We start from the raw sequence: 20,334 nt of genomic DNA on the forward strand, positions 1-20,334 counted from the left end.
GTAAACAGCAGTTACATTGGACACTGGATGTTGCTTGGGATTGTCTTTACTATTGGTGTACATTATAAACCCAACCAATTCTTCTAGCCTGCTTCAGCTGTCATCAGAGCGCTGGTGGTAAAAATGCTAATTCATAGAATTAGTGGACACATCATATGTAGACTTATAATGTAGTACTCCCCAAATTTTTGTATTCAATTTCCTGATTATTTTCATTGATTTTAGGCACAATGCCATTTGTACAAAGAACTATCCTTTGTAGTACTTTCATTATCGTTCATGAGCTTTGTGCAAGCTTCCATATGGAAATGTGCCAACAAAGAACTATCTGTGGAGCCCTCTGAGCTTAGTTGTTTGCTTGCAGATGTTTCATTACCCAGCTAGGTAATATAATCAGTGCAAGTGAGTGTGGGGTTTGCTCCCTGTTTATATACAGTAGTTTGCCCTGCCAGTGTTGGTGGGGATGTGGTTTTGTCCTTGGCAGTTCCTTGATTAGGGTATTGTTTTCTGCTTGATTGTTTATCCAGTGTTAATCCCTACTTATCTAGGTGTTGGCTGCTGGAGAGGATGTGTTCTGATCTTTTTGTTTGTTCTTAACTTTTGTTGCCTCTTTTGAATAGTGTGTAAATATGGTTTATTTCTATGTGTTGATTTGTTTGATTTGTCTGAATGCCAAGCTTCCAGGAATTCCCTAGTGTTTTTGGATTTGGCTTGGTCTAGGATGCTCACAGTTTCCCAGATGAAATTGTGGTTGAGTCTGTCCATGTGTTGTGAGATTAAGGAGTTTTCATCGTGTCTTCTGATTGCTAGTTGGTGTTCATGGATGCACTCTGCTAGTCTTCTGCCTGGCTGTCCTACATAGTGGCTGTTATAGTCCTTACACTGTATATTGTAGATAACTCCTGGTTTTTGTTTTTGTTTTTTTCTTCTTAGGCTACTGGCTCTTTTGGTTTACTTAAGATGTTTTGGAGGGCTTTAGTTGGTTTGTGTGCTATGGTGATTCCGTGTGGTTATAGTAGTCTGTTGGTTGTTTCTGAGATGTTTTTGATGTATGGCAGTGTTATCCTTTTCATACCTTGTGTTGGTTGTGCTGTAATAGGTTGAGTGGTCAGGCACTTTTTGACAAAATTGTGTAGGTATCCATTTTCTTGGAAGATGTTGTATAGGTGGTCAGTTTCATTTTTCTGCTGTTCTGGGTTGCTGTAGTGTGTTTGTGCTTGTCTGAATAAAGTTCTTACACAGCTCCTTTTGTGGGAGGTAGGCTTGTTACTTTGGTAATGGAGCACTTGATTAGTGTGGGTTGTTTTTCGTTAGACTTGCATTTCTAATTTGCCATCATTTCCTCTGCTGATGAGGATATCCAGGAAGGGTAGTGTGTTGTTTTCTTCTTCCTTGTGAATTTTATTCCTTTGAAGATGTTGTTGATTGTTTCATGTGTCTTCTCTAGTTGTTCCTTTTTTATTATGATGAAGGTGTCGTCTACATACTAAATCCATACTTTTGGTTGTATGTGTGGGAGTGCTATAGTTTCTAGACGCTGCATTAGAATCTCTGCTATGAGTCCTGAGAGTGGTGATCCCATGGGTGTCCCTCTGATTTCTTGATATATTTGTCCATCAGACTGAAAGTAGGTAGTGAGGCAGGGAGCATATATAAACAGGAAGCAAACCCCACACTCACTAGCACTGATGACACCTAGTTGGGTAATGAAACTTCTGCAAGAAAACAACCAAACTCAGGCAGCACCAAGGACTCCACAGTTCAACCCCAAGCTACATATATTGTCTTCTATTGGAAAGAACTGTCTAGTGCAGGTATCCCAGATCTTTTAAAGACAATGGCTTCATTTGACATTTTCAAAGCATGTTTTTGATGCTCAAAGAAGATGATTACCATAAGGAGTTTGCCAACTCCTTATGGAGTGGGAGGCAAATTAGTAAGGTTGCTCATTGCCACTCAGACCCCCAGCTTACCTTTGTTTTTGTTTGTTTGTTTTGGACATGTGAGTGTATTTACAAACAAAGCATTTGGCTGCAATCTTTCACCATTTCTATTTTCCAAAAATGGCTACAGATTCTACATAGAATCCAAGGACATTCTTGAAAATAAAGATGATTATGGAAGCTAGTGCTTTGCTTTGCAACATGACACCTACTCTTCTCATTTTGTTTAAAATCTTCCTTAATGTAAAATACAAACCCACTGAAGGGAACTTTGATTTGCTGCTTTAGTGGAGATCCTTGATTTAAAATTCTCTTTTTATAAATTGAGCTACAAGAAATGGAGTGGTAGCTTTTCAAGCTTTTTAAGCTATGTTTGCAAAAATTACACCTATTCTTATGATACATAAATTGTACTGTTAGTTTTTCTTCTGGAAAAAACAGGCATGACATGTGTTTATAGAAAACTAATTTAACACAGTGATGTCAATACATCACTAATGTTTTGCTACTCCAGCACAACATGAAATTAAAATGGCTAAATAGCAATCATTGGCTTGATGCCCCAAATGTAATTACATTTGTCAGATGCACCATTGAAAGCAGGCCTTTTCTGTGTATGTTTGCAGGAGTTAGTATTTCAAATGTAATGTTTATTTTATTACTTCTTGTTTCACGTATTTGCCAAATCCTCATTTACATTTCTTAGGTGCAGTTGGTTTATGCTTAGTATTATTTTTAAAAGTTAGTGAAGGATTATATTTGACAATTGATCCTTGTATATTCTTTCTAGACTGTCCTCTTTGTATCCAGTTCTATATAGTATATGCTGTACAATTTCAAATTGTGGTATGCTGCTGATTCAATAAATGTAACTGTTTTCCACCTGAATATGTATCCATGTATGCCTACTGCAGCCTAAGAATATTGTGGCACTGGTCAAATATGCTCTGAAATGAATGAAAGGAGAAAATTGCTAGTTCAGACCACAGACCTAGCTACTCCAATGATTTGTTTCCATACTGACCAACCTGATGTATAACAAAAGTTTAAGAGTTATGTCCTGTTTTGTTCCTCAGCAGACAGTAATGAGGAATGAAATATAATTGAGGGTAATATACAACTACCATTAATAGTACTACTCATATTTTTATAATCTATAAAATCATATAAACTCCTTTAGAACCACCCAAGTCATTGGCCATCACTACATCTTGTAAAAGTAGGTATGCTCTTGCATACCTCCCATGGTGTAATAAAATGTTGCATTTTGATTGTGAGTTAGATTCAGTTATGAACGCTCACAGGGTCACTTTGCTCCATATATTATCTCTCAACCCATTTAACTCACAGGGTGCTGTTGTGAGTTTAAAATGGGAAAAAGTATTATTTATGCCACTTAGAACTCTTGGAACCTAATAAATGTTGGAAATGTCATCTTTTATTTGTTGCCTAACAAAAAAATCCAGCCACACTAGCAATGGAAGTGGGTGGGAGAGAGTTACTCAGTAAATGAGTAACATTTGACAGTTGGTTTTCATAGTCATCTTGCAGCCTCTCAGCTAGCAAAGCACATATTCTGTGCAGTATTCATTTATTTTGAAGATGCTTGATATTCACTACATTTCAATTATTTTAAGTAGCATAATGTTTTGGCCTGAATGGGTTTTGGGTTTTTTATTTTTTTCCAGCTGCACCTATTTTTGGTTTTCATATTTTATTTTCTTCTCCTATCTCTTTGTTTGATCTGAAGAAATAACAAATGATCCCCCAGGATCTACCATAGTAAAATATACCCACAGGAAGCATAGTTTTATACTTATTCTTCTCCTTGTTGAAAATTATGCTACTGCAGAAAGTTGACATGATAAGGCTGTCAAGGACCATCAAGATATCTCTAACAAAATAGATGGAATGCTACCATTTTGCAGTTGTGGGCAGTTCCTGGAAAATAACTTTAGAAAAGACAAACATGCTATATTGTTAGAAAATTATAAAGTGTTTGTTTGCATTCAAGTTTTTTAAAGTTATTCTTCTTATCAACATTTATCTTGTGCATCCAAATTTCCTATGTTAAAAGATCTGTAGATTTGATCATTTAAATATTTATTGTTGTCCACATGCCTTTATAAACAGATACGCACTTTCCCTCAAAGAGTAGTCACTCTAATAAGATCATTTATAATATTTGAAATGCATTTGGGAGATTATCAGACCTCTTTTCATGTGAAGGAACATGCATAACATGGCAAAAAGATCATCTTACAGGTCTGTAGTTTTTGTTGCCAATCAGATTTATTTTTAGAATTTTATAAATCATGTTACATTTTCCCAGTTACATATTGAAACTAGTAGCATCTACAGGGGAATCAAAATAGGCAAGATAACAGTCACAGGAGTGCAATTGAAGCCCCAACCCTTGTTTACATGTGTTATACAAAAGGGGATTACTTTGATATAACTATGACCACCATCTTGCCTCTTTGAAACCTCCACTGTGGACACCACTGATTGAAACTATGATATATACTGAGATATGATTTAAAATATTACTTCAGACTTTACTTTTACTAGGTGCATCAAAAGAGTTTAAAACAGAAATATTTCTGTAGTCCTTAAAGCCTACAGATACTACTGACAGTTATTACTGCTTCTTCATCCATTACTTGATAAATCAGGAATACTATATTGTTTGTGAAAGATGACTGTTTTATTTGCTTCTGCTTTCTGCATACAGGTAATGATTGTTGATTTTCAGAACTTAAGAGCAAACGTTTTAGCATTTAATTTGAAGTACCATTTTATTCTAGCAAACATAAGTACGACTTCACTTCTGGTTACAGCAGAAATATAGCAGGTGAGGTTGGCTCCACCACTTCTGAGCTTCCACAGGTCCTTCAAGACCTGGTTGTACCATCAGACCTGGGGACCCCAGAGGACTGGTGAACTAGTGATATGGCTTCATTATTATTAACATCCCTTCACCTACCATTTCTTTGTCTGAGCTTTGTTTTTTACAGTTTTTAATGTTTTTAGTAATAGTAATTGATAACTGTTTTAGGTATTTATTAATTGTTTTAGCTTTGCTGTATATCACCGAGAGTCACTTGTTGCAAGATGGGTGGCTATATAAATTGGATAAATAAATAAATAGATCAAAGTCTTTTTTTATTTTATTAACCCAGGTTTCAGCTATATTACAGTCAATGCCTGTTTAGAGTAAAATATTCAACAATGTTTTCCATTTGTCAGCTTCTTGCAGTGATTATTGCTGAGACAGTTAAATATTTATCTTACAAAATAACATTTTCAGCTTATAGGTAAGAGTCTTTAATGTTCTTGTAAAAGGCTACACAGTATGTTTGTGATATTTTTGTCATAATATCCAAAAGTATATTCTAAGATTTAAAGTAATTGAAACTATTTTGAATTTATTTTCAAAATACAGTTATCTGAAAGATTGAAAAGTTTTCTTAATCCTTCATCATACAAGATTGACTTGTCCTTTGTTAGAATTGTAATTACTGGATATTAAAATATTCAGTTCAGGGTCTTATTTTGGTCCCTGAACTATCAAATTACTCTTTGCTAGTAGAAAATAAAATATAAGTCTTCACCATCTAAGTCAGTTTTAGCTGACTTAGCTGAGGAGATTCTGTTTTTATTGTGCTTTCAAATCAAGTTTATTTCTTTTTAAACTCTATTTTGAAGAAATTGGCTTTTTCATACTGTTAGACACCAGAAGCACCATTTGTTGGCAGAAAGACAGGATATGAATCCAATAAATAATTGGATATAGGAAAGTGGTGGTTCAGAGTTGCATAAGCAATATCCTCTCTTGTTTCTTTTCCTGTAGTCAGTTCCGATAGTTACATTACTCCTCCTCTCTTGGTACTTTCCTTAAGAGAAAAACAAAGGAATTACAGATGCAGGGCCGGACCAAAATATATATCTGGAAGACAATCAATAGAAGTAGAGATGACTATTGAAGTAATAGAGTAGAGATGACTGTGTAATGACTTCACATAGTTGCCAGTAATTTTAAGAAAAACTTTACCAAGATGTTTGTTTGCTTTCGAATTAGCATGCTATGAGTTGGGACAATAGAGCAGTAATATCTGGTATTACACCAAGAAAGACTAACTGTGACTGAGCACTCTTCCTTGGCCTATTGCTTGCTTGCTTGTTTCTTTGCTTGTTTACAAATAACTTACATCCAGTGGTACAATAAAATGCAAATTAAGGTATCCTCACAAACATAAAACCTAATCCTAATCCCAGATCATGAGCCCCAATTTAGCAATTGCTTCCAATCAGATGTCACTCAGTGCTCCAAGTGCTCTTTGGAAGAGCACTGTCTTAACACTGTACTGAAATGACAATAGGGAAAGAACTGCCAGTGTTCTTTGACCTGCTTTGCTGGGGAGGGGGGACAGCAGGGAGAGGGACAAGCTGTTCTAGAACAAGAGGGCTACAGCTGAGAAGGCCTGCTTTTGGGCCCCTACCACCTTCACAACCTGGACAGGGAATCTGAATCATGTTCTCCCAACCACCACATAGGGAGAAGATGACCCCAGAGTTAACAAGAAGACAATAGAGTACTTTATTTGTTTATGTATTCAATTTATATTCTGCCTTTTGTTCAGGATCTCAAGGTGGTATACATAATGCTCGTGTCCCCATAACAATGTGAGGTATGTTGGCTGAAGCTGGATTGAAACCTGGGTCCCCCTACTCCTAGTCCAACACCATTACTATTATACCATACTGGCTTTCATGAAATAAAAATTGAGTTTAGCCTGGGTGCTTTGCATGTACTGAGCATATGAAAGGAGGGGGAATCCACATGTTCCAAGAAATGTGTTTTGCAGCTGAATATTCAGAATTCCTAAGCCAGTTACTTATAGTCTCACCAGTTTCTAATGAATTGGAGGGAAAAAAACTCTAAGTTTATGTGAGTTGGTATGTGTTCTAACTCTTTATTCAGAATTGTGATAAGCTTGCTTATCTTCATCAGCTTGCCTTTCTCTTAAACTCACCAGTTTGTGAATTAACAATCTGAATTGTAGCCATTTTGTGACAGCACTCATGACATTTTGTGTAAGTGTTTGGTTCCAGACTTATGCTCAACAGGGTTCCATTGACATTAGAAGAAGTGAAGCAGGGGGCAGGCATTCTTCCCTTTCAGCAGCATCCTCCGCTTTCTTCTGGAAGATGGAGTTGAGAAGGCTGAAACTTCAGGGGCAAGGGAGAGTTAGCAACAACACTGACACACCCACTTTATTCCAGTGGAAGCCTCCACTGGATCCACCTTTCTTCCAAGAAGGAAGAGACTCTTTAACTTGTAAATGGACATGTTCAGATCAAGCCCAGTATGATTATTAGAATATTGTATGTTGAGTCTCAAATTAATAAGAAACATTGACTAAAACTGTAAGCTAATAAAAAGTGGACACTACCTTGTCTCAGCAGATATTTCATTTCTGTGTAATATAAATTGAGAAGATAGGAAACTTAGCGCTGAATCTGGTAGAACAATGACAGAAATTTCATTTTGATTTAGTAGTTTTCTACTATATAGCCAAATGTTTTTCTAATGTGTTCTACAGACTGATTGAACATAAAAACATATTTAAATATTTAATATAGTCCTGTGTAATATAAACTAAGAAAATGTAGATATTATATTCATTGATTTACTAAACATGTCTGCTTTTTATTTGAGGCATTAAAAATAATGCTTTATATGCTTATGTTTTATTTCTATAATAAGCCAGAACAACAAAAAAAACCTCCATTAAAATACATTCCTTCATGATCAAGTATCATTGCAGGATTTGTCTGATTAATTCCAACCCCCACCCATCATTCCTGCTGTGACCTGTTCCACAGAAAGAATCCGTAGCTGCAATAAATAAGGGGAATACAATACCAAATTTTGTTTATTTGCTATATTATTGTTTCTATGTGTAATTTATACAGGAAAAGAAAATTAGAGCACATGTTACCAATTTGAGAGTGATTTCATCTGTTAATGGAAATGTCTGTTTCTCTCTACTCTTTGTTATTCATGCAAAAGAAGATGGCACAGGTTTTCATGCTTCTGCTTGGAGAAAGGTTACAGGATAAAGGCGAATTGTTTGCATCTAATGGCTAACCTTTTTTATTTTTAATTAACATTAAAATGTTATTTTCTAATTTCTTTTCATATTTGTAAGTTATGAATAATTAATATTTTATCAATACAACTGTAATATATTGCTCTGTAGTGGGAAAACTATGACCAGAAGATAAATTTTTGCCTGCTCAGTGTGCCAGATATAAAAAAGTTACTTCATGTTCACCTAGGGACTTTCAACCAAACTTGGACAAGACTGCCCTTCAACAATAGGATTATTATTTCTAAAACTGGACACAGGGCTACCCAAAAAAAGGTGATAAATATACTGTAGTTGCCTTTCAGAGATGTTGTTTTAAGAAGGCAATAGATTGTTCATGCCTTTGACAGTTCTTGTCTTGTTTAGCCTTCAGGTATGATAATTTTAAAGAAATGGATATGGATTTTCTGTCCTTAGCTTTCTTTAGAACTAGGCAGTGACATAAGGGGAAAAAAGTTCTGGAACTGTAATCCTAGCTTCTAAAAAATTCATTTATACTCAGTCCATTTATAGAAGGCTTACTTGAAAATCTGACAGTTGGATAACTCTCCAGTTTCTGATGAAGTTAGTTCTTTTGTGAGGCAATAGTGGTATGAGAAGCACTTCGCCAAGTTTATAATTGTAAAAAGTGAGAAGTGACGATGACAATATTCTAGAACTGATTTTCTGAAAGGCTAAATGAGAAGCCATCACGGAACTTTCTTAGGGAATCAAATCAGAAATAAAGGGTATAGGACAGTTAGAATTTGTTAGCCGTGACAAGCTGTGTAGAATTCTGTAAGTCTTCTCTGAGTATGATTAGATCTGAATCCAATTTTGCGAGATGTTTACATATCTTCATAAATGTTGCATTATAATACAATCTTAAATATGAGTAACTGTTGAAGGTAAGTACTGCAGGCTACTCTGTTATAGCTTGTAAAATATTTCATTTTTATTTTATTTTAAAACAACAGCAAACTGTGTAAACTTCATTATAGTCCCTTGCCATGATCTAAACCCATGCCTAGGCTTCCAACAGCACTGAATATAAGGAGTGTAAGTATTTACCATGTGTAAGTAAAACTAAAACAAACAAGCAAAAATTACCGAAACTTTGAGTGAATGTATGGTGATAAAGTTATATCCTCACAAATAAATGTAGTATTCTTTAGTGTATGGTACAGTCCTAATTTTAAAAGCTCACTATTGAGTTCTTTAAATAAAAAGTTAACTAGGCAGCTGTAAGCAATTGCTGTCAAATTTCACGAGCACCAAAAAGCATTTTTTATCATGAGAGAAGGGATAGTTTCAAATTCACAGTAAAGCTTTCTCCTATCAAGTTATTCAAAACTGCATTTTGCAATTTTAGCATTTAATTTTGAAGGGAGTAAGATTTCTTTCAGCCAATGGTCTCCAGGCGCCTTAAACATATAATGAAATCCAATGTTGCTTCTTATACAAATAAAAAGTGAAATTAGCTGAGCACATGGTGGGTGGGCAAAAGGGAATATGTGAGACCCATTCACGAGAAACAGTTCCATTAGTAACTCCAGACAAACATGTTGGGAAAACTCTGTGACTTGCCCTAAGGCATACACTCTGATAAATACACTTTATTTTAAGTTTTCTGGCATGTCTGAAGACAAATAAAACTAAGTGGAAAGAAACAGTCATTGTACCTCATTTATTTTTAGCCAGTGTACCAAATGTAATCAAAGACATACTCATTTCACACACAGCCCATACACATAATGCTGTTTCAATAGAGTTAGTTTAAATTTACTAATGTGACATCATTTAAAGCATAAGGGCATCAAGACTCAAATTAACTATAACAATATTCATCCTCTATTCTTCCTCACTGTCTCATTCTAGTCGTACAGGGAGACCCAAAGGGCCTTTGATCCCTTTTTACTCTGCTAGGTTATTCTATCTGCCCTGATGCCTTTTTATGTACATTTACATAACAATTTGCTGGTGAATTACTTTTTAATGGTTTGGTAAAGGATATAACATATATAATGTTGTAATCAAAATATCCAGGAAAGAATCGCACAGTAGATGGCAAGAAAGAAAAGAGTTTTTGCGGAAGACTTAAATACATTACAACCCTTTTATTAGATGAACTCTTGGACTGACATAGATAATTTCTGATAACTGCAGGTCACAGCTAAAGAGGATAAGCTAGAGGAGTTGGAGCAAGTGTCTAATGGCTAACTGCTGGGTATTGCTAAATATCTGGATGAATAACTGAATATGGATACTCCATTTAAACAGTTACATCCTGGAATAAATATTAAAAAGGAATTAGCATTTACATATTGCTCAGAGGTGTAATATTTCACCACTGCTATTGTAGAAGAGTAGAAAGAAAATCAAGTGCCACCCTTGGCCTGCCTTAAGAAGCAGACTAGTCACACTTCTGGCAAGAGTAATCTGACTTTTTTTCCCAGCAGCCTGCAATGTAAGGGGGAAGAGAGAGGGAAAAAGAGGAGGTTAGAAAAAGAAAGAAAAGGTGCTGCCAGAAAGAGAGAGATTGGGCGACTCTATAAACTTTTGATGCTACCTCTCCCCCTCACTGACATGATGTATTCCCATCACTGTTCTGTGGGAATACAGCTCTCAGCAGAAAAAGAGTTGCTCAGCCATGATACACAGTTAAATTTAAACAGGAATTGAAGAAAACAATATTTTTCTTTGTTCTAGTATTCTTATGAAATAGACAAAGATTTTTGTCTGCTTATTCTATAACCGAGGATTTACAACAGTTATTGCTTCTTTTAAAAAAAACTCTTCTAAGCTTTTACGTGCATAAATGTCAAGCTGAAATCAATAATCTTCAGCTATCTTCTCACGGTTTCTGAAGATTTTAATGCAATTTAACAGCTATAAACACAAATAAAAAAGCAATATCTCATACCATTAGTATGAAACAATAACATTTCAGGCTGTATGTGCTATATACCCAGTGTGCTGTCAGTCATTTCTGCTCTAAACAACAATACAATCAAGCTGAATTTGTATAAGAAAGTAAGAAAATTATTCTGCCCCTGTTATTGAGTGGAAGAAAAATAAAATAGAAATACAGGTAGTCCCCAATTCAAAAACAAGTTCCATTCCCAAGGTCTGTCCTTAAGTTGAATTTGTATATAAACTGGAACAGTATTATTGTATAATACTGTGTAAGCAGAATTGTGTAATAAACTCGAACCATTGTGTATATAACTCGAATCATTGTGTATTTAACTTGAATTTTGCTACAGTAGGCTCCATTCTTAACTATGGGTCATCTGTATCCCGGGTGTTTTTAACCTGTACAATAAAGAGAACTTAATTTATCTTTGTTGACAATTTGTTTTCATGTAGGCATTACCCTAGATTTAAAGGTATTATCATGCATCTGGTATTTGAATTTGTTGGATTAATGCCTAATCTTTAGGCATTCCTTTAAGCCAGGGGTTCCTAAACTTCTTGCCATCACAGCTCCCTTTAGTGTAACCCTAATGTGCACACCTCCCCTAAAAATCCAGACACCAACGTGAACAATGAAAATCATACAATGCAACTTTGGGAAAGGTGGATTTATTGTAACAAGGTAGCTAAAATGTTCTTCACACTTCCCCTGGACTCTGTCTGCACCTTCCCAAGGGAAGTACATCCCCCAGTTTGGGAAACCCTGCTTTAAATCTTTTATATGGAAAAAAGAATCGGGGCCACTTCATCCTTGCTGCTATGAATGTAAATGTCACCTAACATATAGTCAAACAATATATTCTGTGTTTGTATAGATCAGTGTTTCTCAACCTTGGCAACTTTAAGATGTGTAAACTTCAACTCCCAGAATTCCCCAGCCACCATCCCTGGCTGAGGAATTCTGGGAGTTGAAGTCCACACATCTTAAAATTGCCAAGGTTGAGAAACACTGGTATAGATGGATCCATTGTGGATTTTCCATCAGTTGGGCTTGTGTGGAATAAAAAGGAGGAGAAGGAGAATCAGAATCTGGTCATGCCCAGCACTACAGAGTTACAAAGGAAATGGCAACATCAAGACTTCAAAATGGTTTCATCTGGTCCAGAAATAGGAAGTTGCCTTATGCAAGTTAAGCTCTTAGACTGTCTGTCTTGGGATTATTTTCCGTACTGATTGGCAGTAGCAATCCTGATTTTCAGCATTACAAGGAAAGCTCCAGGACTGCCCCTTGGCCCTCTAAATTATGGGCATGAGCAGTATTCCTCCTCTAGCATATTAGATGAAACGCTCAGCAGGCCACAGTAGTGTCTTCAGACACCTAATTAACATAAGAAGGCTCTGTTTATGCTTATAAAATGGGAAACAGCAGCAGTTAGTTGTTTTTCTCTATGCGATGGAGGAAGTCTAGCTGCCTCAAAAAAGAAAAGACTCACCTGCCAACTTGGGATAATAGTTCATGCACCTGAGGAAATGAGCTCTAGACCACGAAAGCTCGTGCCAATATAAACTTATTAGAATCTGAAACTACCACAAAAGAGAGATTCTTCCTGTTGTGACAGAAAGGCCCTGTGTGTGTGGTGAGATGCTGCTGATGCACAGTGCTGTTTTGTTGCGGTTGTTACAAGGTTATGATTGCTTTGACCATTTGTTTGATGATTACTGACTTGTTATTACAGTATTAGTATTTTGCTGCTTAGAACCCAAATAGCATAAAAAGCATTCATAATAAATAAATAAATATCATGTGCACCCTTCTGGAAACAATCTATTTTTAGCATTCCTTTGTGGCCTAGTTTTTCTAGGTGGGATGGATCGTCATCAAATATGCTGATAGTACAAAGGATCCTATACTATATGCTATAAGCAGTATACACTATATAGTATAGTATACTATATACCATAAGCACTATATACTATAAACAGGGGGAGTGGACTAGATTATTTTTATAACCCTTTCCAAGTTTATGATTCTTTGTATATTGAACATAAATTTAACTTGTGAGCATAAGGTTATTCATTCGTAGTTTAGGATAATGGCTTTAATTTATGTTTTATTGTGTGAATGTCATGGTGAAAACTGGCAATCCTAAAAGAATTTTGTCATTTTCTGACATTCCCTTCACATTTTAAACATATATCAGTGAAAGACTTGTGACTGTATTTCATTGGCATGAATTTCCAGATAGACACTAAATTTGCATAACAATGTCAAGCTTCACATCCTAATTTTGAGATTTTTCCAAATTTTGGCTATTCTTTTTAAGGTAAAAAAACGTGAATCCTTATTTTCTCCTTTTCCACCCCATCTACCCCAGTGAAGATATTCTTACTACTACTACTACTATTACTACTACTACTATTATTATTATTAAAATTCTGAGCTTGCTGCTGCAATGCTTGGATGTCTTTGAAATTTAGTCTGAAAAATAGTTTCTGCTTGGGAGAGGTTGTTTGCCTGGTAACTTTAACTCTTTTGTAACACCCAAGCAGGGCTTCTCTCTTTTTCCCTCCTTATTCAGCTACCTCTTTCACTAACCAGTTTTGTTTCCCTTTCCCCTTTTTTCTTCTCTTCCCAATGCAGTGTTCTCTTCCTCTTACCACATTTCCATCCTAGGATTTTTTTGTTTTTGTTTTTGTTTTTGTTTTTGTTGTTTTTTGTTTTTTGTTTTTGTTTGTTTGTTTGTTTTTTGCTGTTCCTACTGGAATAAGGGAGAGGAACATGTGCTTGTATTTACATGTGTTTCTGTGTGACAGTAGTTTGTATGTTTGATCATGAGTATATGCAGCTGGAGTCACTCAATTTTGTAATGAAATACCTTATTTTTTTGTCCTGGTGCTGTCCTTTTCTTGAAATATAGCTTCTGGTAGTGTATATTACAAACATACACAAACATATTTATATGCATCCCCACACAAATGTTGCACACATTTATTGGGTGGAAGAATATGCAGGATTGGTTTCAGCTGGAGCAGTCAACTATTGCTGGGGGAAGGAGGTGCACTGCACAGGATTTGTGTGTATGTGTATGTATGTATTTATGTATTATTCTGGAGTAGAACAAAAAGAGTACCGTTGTGTATAAGCGGGAAAAAACAACATATGATGAAGGAGGTCATCAGGAAATCTCAGCCGTAGGAGACCAAAATGTAGGAGACCAAAGAGAGTATTTTTTTTCTTCAGGTAAAGCAAATTCTTCAGGTTTGAGTACAGATCTTGCTTGTACATAGTTTGTTTTTGAAGTATTAGGACTGTTTTGTTTATCAGAGCATTTCCTGGTATCTGTTTTTAAATAACACTGCCTGTACAATTTGATGGATGTCTGTTCAGAAATCATTGAATTTAATGAGCTTACACAATGGTAAGTGGACATGGGATTGCAGTATTAGATTCAATTATGATCTAGTTTCAAGGCTGAATGTGATTTGTGGGGATTTTCTTGATAGCTTTGTATGAGGTTCAGGACTGATATTTTGTGCCAAGTACTCACTAGGCCTTTCAAATGACAAAAAGAAGGGATAAATAAATATTTGAATCAAGGGGAAAATAACCTGAAACAATATACATAACCTAATATGCATGTGTTATAGTTTAAGACATACCTATAGAATGTTTTTACATGCATATCTAAAATGTAGGTGGACTCTGGCTGTCCATGCAGGAGATGGGGTCAAGTGATAAACATAACAAAATGTGTTACAACAATGTACAAATACTCTGTCCTTCTGCAGCTATTATCTTTGCTTTTGCATTTAATTTTTTCTTCGACACATTCTAGTTGCATGTAATACTCTTATTTTAGAACACATTGGGTAAACAGATGGAATCCAAACTACTGGAAACAGGAGTGTATTTTTTCTGCTTAGACTAATTCTCTAGTGACATTGTTCCTTAGAGAACAACTAAGCATTAGTCACTTATACCATAGTCACATCCTAATCATTTGAATATGCTCTATGTTTGACTGTATCTTAAGAAAAATTTGAGTGTAGCCAGGTTTAATGTAGATTTTGTAAGCAGAGCAGGATAGAGGGTAGTAAATACAGTTCACCACTGCTGCCTCTACCACAGCTGTTCACAACTCTGCCTCATGAGGGAATTTCTTCTACAGGTTGTTTCAAAACCACTTCATTTTCATTATAAGCAGTCAAAACTGAAAATATTTTCCATATCTTAACACTTTAAGGGGTGGTGGTATCCATTCTATACTGCTGGATGGGACACTGTATTGTGGGCGGGAAATGGGCAATATTCCCTCTCCGCCTTCGAAAGGTGGGAACTTGCATTGCTAGCCACTTCATTAATTGCTTCACACAGTAAGGTTTTTTTTCCGACAACGTATATTCAACACCAGCACCAAATCAACTTGTAACTTTCAACTGTGCCAGTTTTTGCTCTTGGTTAGTTTATCTTTTTAATGTTGCTGTTAGTACAATTTTTGATGTGCAGAAAATGTGCAGAAAAAAGTAAGGAAATTGTTGGGAGGGATAATACTAGAAAAATTCAAATTCTTGATATTATGTGTACCTGCAATAAAATATGACTGAATGAGCCATGAAATAGTACATGCTAGTCTGAAGAAGACTGAGTAAGAAAATGCCTATGTATTGAGGAAAATGGCATTAAAATGTAATAAAGTTGCATTTGGGGTAGTTACTTTATCTACAAGTAGACCAGATACATTTAGCAACATAATTATCTCCTTTGGGCCTAGTTAATCTGATAGAAACTGTGATTATGTTTTTTTTTTATATTTGTATTCTCCATGAATTATATTTCTCTTTCTAATTCAAGATCCCAGATGCTTATTTTATTAGAGATCCTCATACTTTCCTCCTTACAAAGGACTTCATTAAGGTATATGCTGCATTTAGTGCAGAGAACTCTCACAAGATCTTAAGTTGCATGTCCTCACAGGTTAACATGTTCACATGCATTTCCAGCTACTTGAAATAGCAATGATTAGTGGAGTAACTGAAGCATGCTTGAAAGAACCAACACTTGTCTACAAAATACTAACACTTGGATGAGTCTACAGCCTGGGAGAGCACCCAGTGAATTTTCTGGACTTTTTTCATGGCTGACTTGGGATATGCTTGTATTGTCAAGGAGTGTGTTGACCTATATTTTTGATGCACATTGATTATGACAATCACTCTGCTTTCCCTGCAGGCGATGGAGGCACAGATACAGAACTTTGGACAGACGCCATCTCAGTTGCTTATTGAGCCACATCCTCCTCGGAGCTCTGCTATGCATCTGGTGAGATAAAACTGCTTGTTGAGAATTTATTTCCTCTGAATCCAAGAATCCTATATTGGTCATAAATGCCAATTTAAGTAACACTTTCTCTTTATGAGTTCTGAGTTCCCTACAAGCACAGACTTAGTATGTATGTGTTTGTGCAGGAAAATAGTATGCTGAAAGAGAGATAGAGATAGGGCAATTACTAAGTGATTTGTCAAATATTTGATTCTTTAAATCAGCTTCTACTACAGTAAATATGTATATGATTAATATTATGTTGCAAAATTAAAAAGCCTGCGTTGTTATGACAAAGATCATTATTGCACAGACCATTGCTTGAAGAAATGATTTATGTGATTCATGAATGTTGACTGCTTATCCAAAATGAGGAATTGTAGTTAATCTCCTGCTGTCTCTCCAGAGAAGAGATACTGAATACTTCAGTTTGAACTCGGAATGATTCCTAATCCATTTTTCTGTATTTATTCCAGAGGAATATACAATATGTGTATTGTTCAGCTATATTAGATTTATTTCCTTTTTGTTTCTATTTTAAACCTCTAACTTTTGAGGATTTTCTATAAAGTTTTAGCAAAAGTCCAGAACATTTTTTTAATGCTTCTCTTCGGCTGCCATTAAATATTAAGGGCAAAATTGTTTAAGCAATACTTTTTCTTGCATTTGATTATATTTTCATTTATTAGATTTATATTCCTTTTTTTCCCCAGCAGCAAAAGGCAATGTATGTAGCATTCATTCCTCCCATTTTAATCTCAAATCAACAATCCAGTAAAACAGGTTGTATTGAGTAACAGTTCAAATTCACCCAGAAAGTTTTTATGCTGAGGGTGGACATGAACCTGGATCCCCATTCCTAGTCCAAGAGTAGCAAAAACCCTATTCTTTAAAATATGGCAAAGAAAATGCTTAAAACCTTAAGGGATACAAAATTACAGCAAGCAAAATATATTCTTAGACATTTCTTGAATATTCTAGAATGGTAACCTATTGACTGGGGTAAGATATCATTCGGATATACATCACCGTTCCATGCTGGTACAGAGATACAGTGGATATTCTTATTCAGTGTCTGGAAGCTGTGATAGACTAAAACAAGCTCAAAAACAAGCAAATGGAAAAGAAACCCTTTGTCCAGCTTTGGCTGGTATGCCAGTTGTGGCCCTTCCTGGACCAGGCAGACCTTTTGAAAGTGACTCATGCTACACAGCTGAACACTTTTTACCTGGGACTGCCCTTGAAAATGGCTTGGAAACTTTGTACAAAATGTGGCAGCCTAGCTGCTGGTTGGGTTGAGCTGCTTCAACAATGTAACAGTGCTGCAATCACTGCATGGGTACCCAATAAGTTTCTGGGTCCAATTCAAAGTGATGGTTTTAACTTATAAAGCCCTGTATGATTTGGCTTCCCTATTTCTTCAGAACCAAGTCCTTCCGCTCATATTATACATGCATCTGAGGAAAGGATGCTTAGAGTCCTTACCCTATATGAGGTAAAGGGGAATGGAGGCAGTCTTTCTCCATGGAATAGCTTAGCCTGAAGTTTATTTTTCCCTCAACCTTGGCATTCTGAAAGCCCATCAAAGCCATCTTGTTCCAACAAGTATTTGAGCAGTTGCGGTGGTAACTGCATTCTGGAAGAGGATTAGAAAGAGAAGATGTTGCAGGTGAATGAAAGACTACTTAAATGTTGATGAAGAGATTTGTATTCTAGGACCATTCTTTTAGTACCATCTCCTTCTGGAGGACAGCAACCACTAAATACTATTTGCTCATTTCATGTTATTATCTGAAATATAAGGACATGTATTTTTGCCAAATTGAATACATGGATTTTTTTTCAACCACATTGAATATATTCCAGTGCTGCAGTTCTCTTTAATTATTCATTGTATAAGGGTTAAATGAAAATAAATGCCTTCAGTATTATAAGGCACCAACAGATGGCAGTACTGATGCAATAGAAGTTCTAATCTCAGGTGTTCTTTGGGAGCCAGTTTGGTGTAGTGGTTAAGGCATCAGGCTAGAAACCAGAAGACCATGAGTTCTAGTCCCACCTTAGGCACAAAGCCAGCTGGGTGGCCTTGGGCCAGTCACACTCTCTCAGCCCTTGGAAGGAGGCAATGGCAAACCACTTCTGAAATGCCAAGAAAACTGTGAGGACTTGTCTAGGCAGTCACCAGGAGTCAACACTGACTTGAAGGCACACACACAAAAAGTGCTCTGTTCTTTCACTTCAATTGTCAGAAAGTTGCTGTAAGGAAAGGTTGTGTTGCATTGTTTGTGAAATGGAAGCCTGCAGTTTACTCAGTAGTGCATTTTAAGTTATTTGGACTGCACTGAAAGAAGTAATTCTGCAACCTCTCTTGAAAAGGCCTGCCTTGAAATTTTGGACAATTATCCAGTTCTATTTTTTTTTTTCCTTTTGGGGGCAAGATGCTAAAGAAATATAAAGCCATCCAATTACAAGTGTGCTTGAAAGAAAGCAATCTGACTTGAGATATGGATAAATAATTGAAATAGCCTTGGTTGCCATTATCAAAAGAGCTAGAGAAGTGCTTCTTTTGGAATTTTCAGCATCTTGTCACTTCACTGATTATTTGATATGCTAGAATATCTTAGTGGCTTGGGATTTGGGGGCACAATATTGTGTTGGTTCTATTCATCCTTACAGAATCACCAGCAGAGAGTGTCAATGGAATTTTTTTGTTCAGCCTATGGTGAATGTGCTTTGAGATTATACAGAGTACTACTTTTTCTCCTTGCTATTCAGTATCTATATGAAACTGCTGGAAAAGATCATCTGAAAATGTGGAATATGATCTCACCATTATTCTGAGTATATTGAGTACTTTCTTTCCAACTGAATCAGGTGTTGTTGTTATGATCTTTGACAGTTGTCTGGATGGACTGGATGAGGTCCAGTAAACTGAAGGTTTTTCATGTTAAAATGAAGATACTGTGGATCAGAGGTTCTCAGTTCTGGGAATTAGGAATGTACACTGTTCAGGATGTGTGTAGAGAGTATAGAGGATGACCTTGATGGAGACAGGGAAGATCTATTACCAATGCAACAAACAGATAAATGTGGCTTGAGCCCCATACAAAGAGAGAAATTAAAAAAATATCTCAGACAGGCACCCTCTAATTCTCAAGAAAATAAAATAAGGAGGAGGGGAAGCACATTTAAACTTGCAAGATTTTGTTAATATAGCCATTCTAATAAAGCAGTTTTAAGCCTTTGTGGTGTCTGTTTCTTGGTCTGGTCTACTTTGTAGGGTTGATAATGTATTAGCACTCCCGCCCAATGAAACAGTTGTACTGCTTCAGGGCTGTCTTGATTCCAGTCTATCACTAGGAAAACAGATTGCAAAGAGGGCCTGTGCCCAGCTTCAGCAAGGCTAGGGTATTGGCAGACATTGTGCCTAATTGGGATAGCCCAACTTCAGTAATACATGTAGTCAAAACATCACAATTCGATTATTGTAATGCAGATCAGTGATGTAGGGGAAGATTGTTCAGAAGGTGCAAGCAATGTACAATACAATTGCCTGATTGTTAAGTGGAGTGATTAAATGGGACCACATAATACCAGCCCTGAAGCACTACAATGGGTGCTAAGAGCTACCAGGCTCAGTTTAAGGTGTTGTCAGTAGCATAAGAGATTGTTATGAGAAAGAAATGGGAAGAACTCTGCAACTGATGGGAGAAGATTTCAGTGGTAGCTTTAAATGCAGAAGTGACAGCTCAGTCCAGGTTTTACAAAGCCAAGGAATAAAATATTCAAAACCTTCAAAGAGTCCACTTTAATGGATTTAATGATTCCATTAATAACAGGGGGTGTAGGTTCCCAGGTTCTGTTCCTTACCCCTTATTCTTTTATTAAAACTTCTTATTGAGTTCTGTGTGATTCCTGTTTCCTTTATTGTGTCCTGTGATACAGGGCTTGACATTTAGCCCATGGATTCCTAACATTACTTCTCCTAGTGTCTTCCAACATGTGCCCTAAAATCAGTTGG

The 20,334-nt window shown here is 36.2% G+C and overlaps 1 protein-coding gene across 3 annotated transcripts in view; it reads left to right on the plus strand.

Annotated features, from left to right (window-relative positions):
* The window catches only part of NBEA (neurobeachin), a 441,196-nt gene that overhangs the window by 401,350 nt on the left and 19,512 nt on the right, over positions 1-20,334 (plus strand). For 2 of the 3 annotated variants that reach the window (XM_088140730.1, XM_088140731.1), the window contains one exon: positions 16,224-16,313. In XM_088140730.1, the coding sequence (XP_087996856.1) occupies positions 16,224-16,313 (90 nt within the window). Of the gene's footprint in view, positions 1-15,845; positions 15,909-16,223; positions 16,314-20,334 lie in introns of all 3 variants that reach the window. The other variant, XM_088140729.1, reaches the window with a different exon arrangement.

Source organism: Python bivittatus, unplaced genomic scaffold (genome assembly GCF_059951505.1).
Source record: "Python bivittatus isolate LINGU-HERP-01145 unplaced genomic scaffold, Pbiv_v1 ctg000340_np1212, whole genome shotgun sequence".
Taxonomy (NCBI): domain Eukaryota; kingdom Metazoa; phylum Chordata; class Lepidosauria; order Squamata; family Pythonidae; genus Python; species Python bivittatus.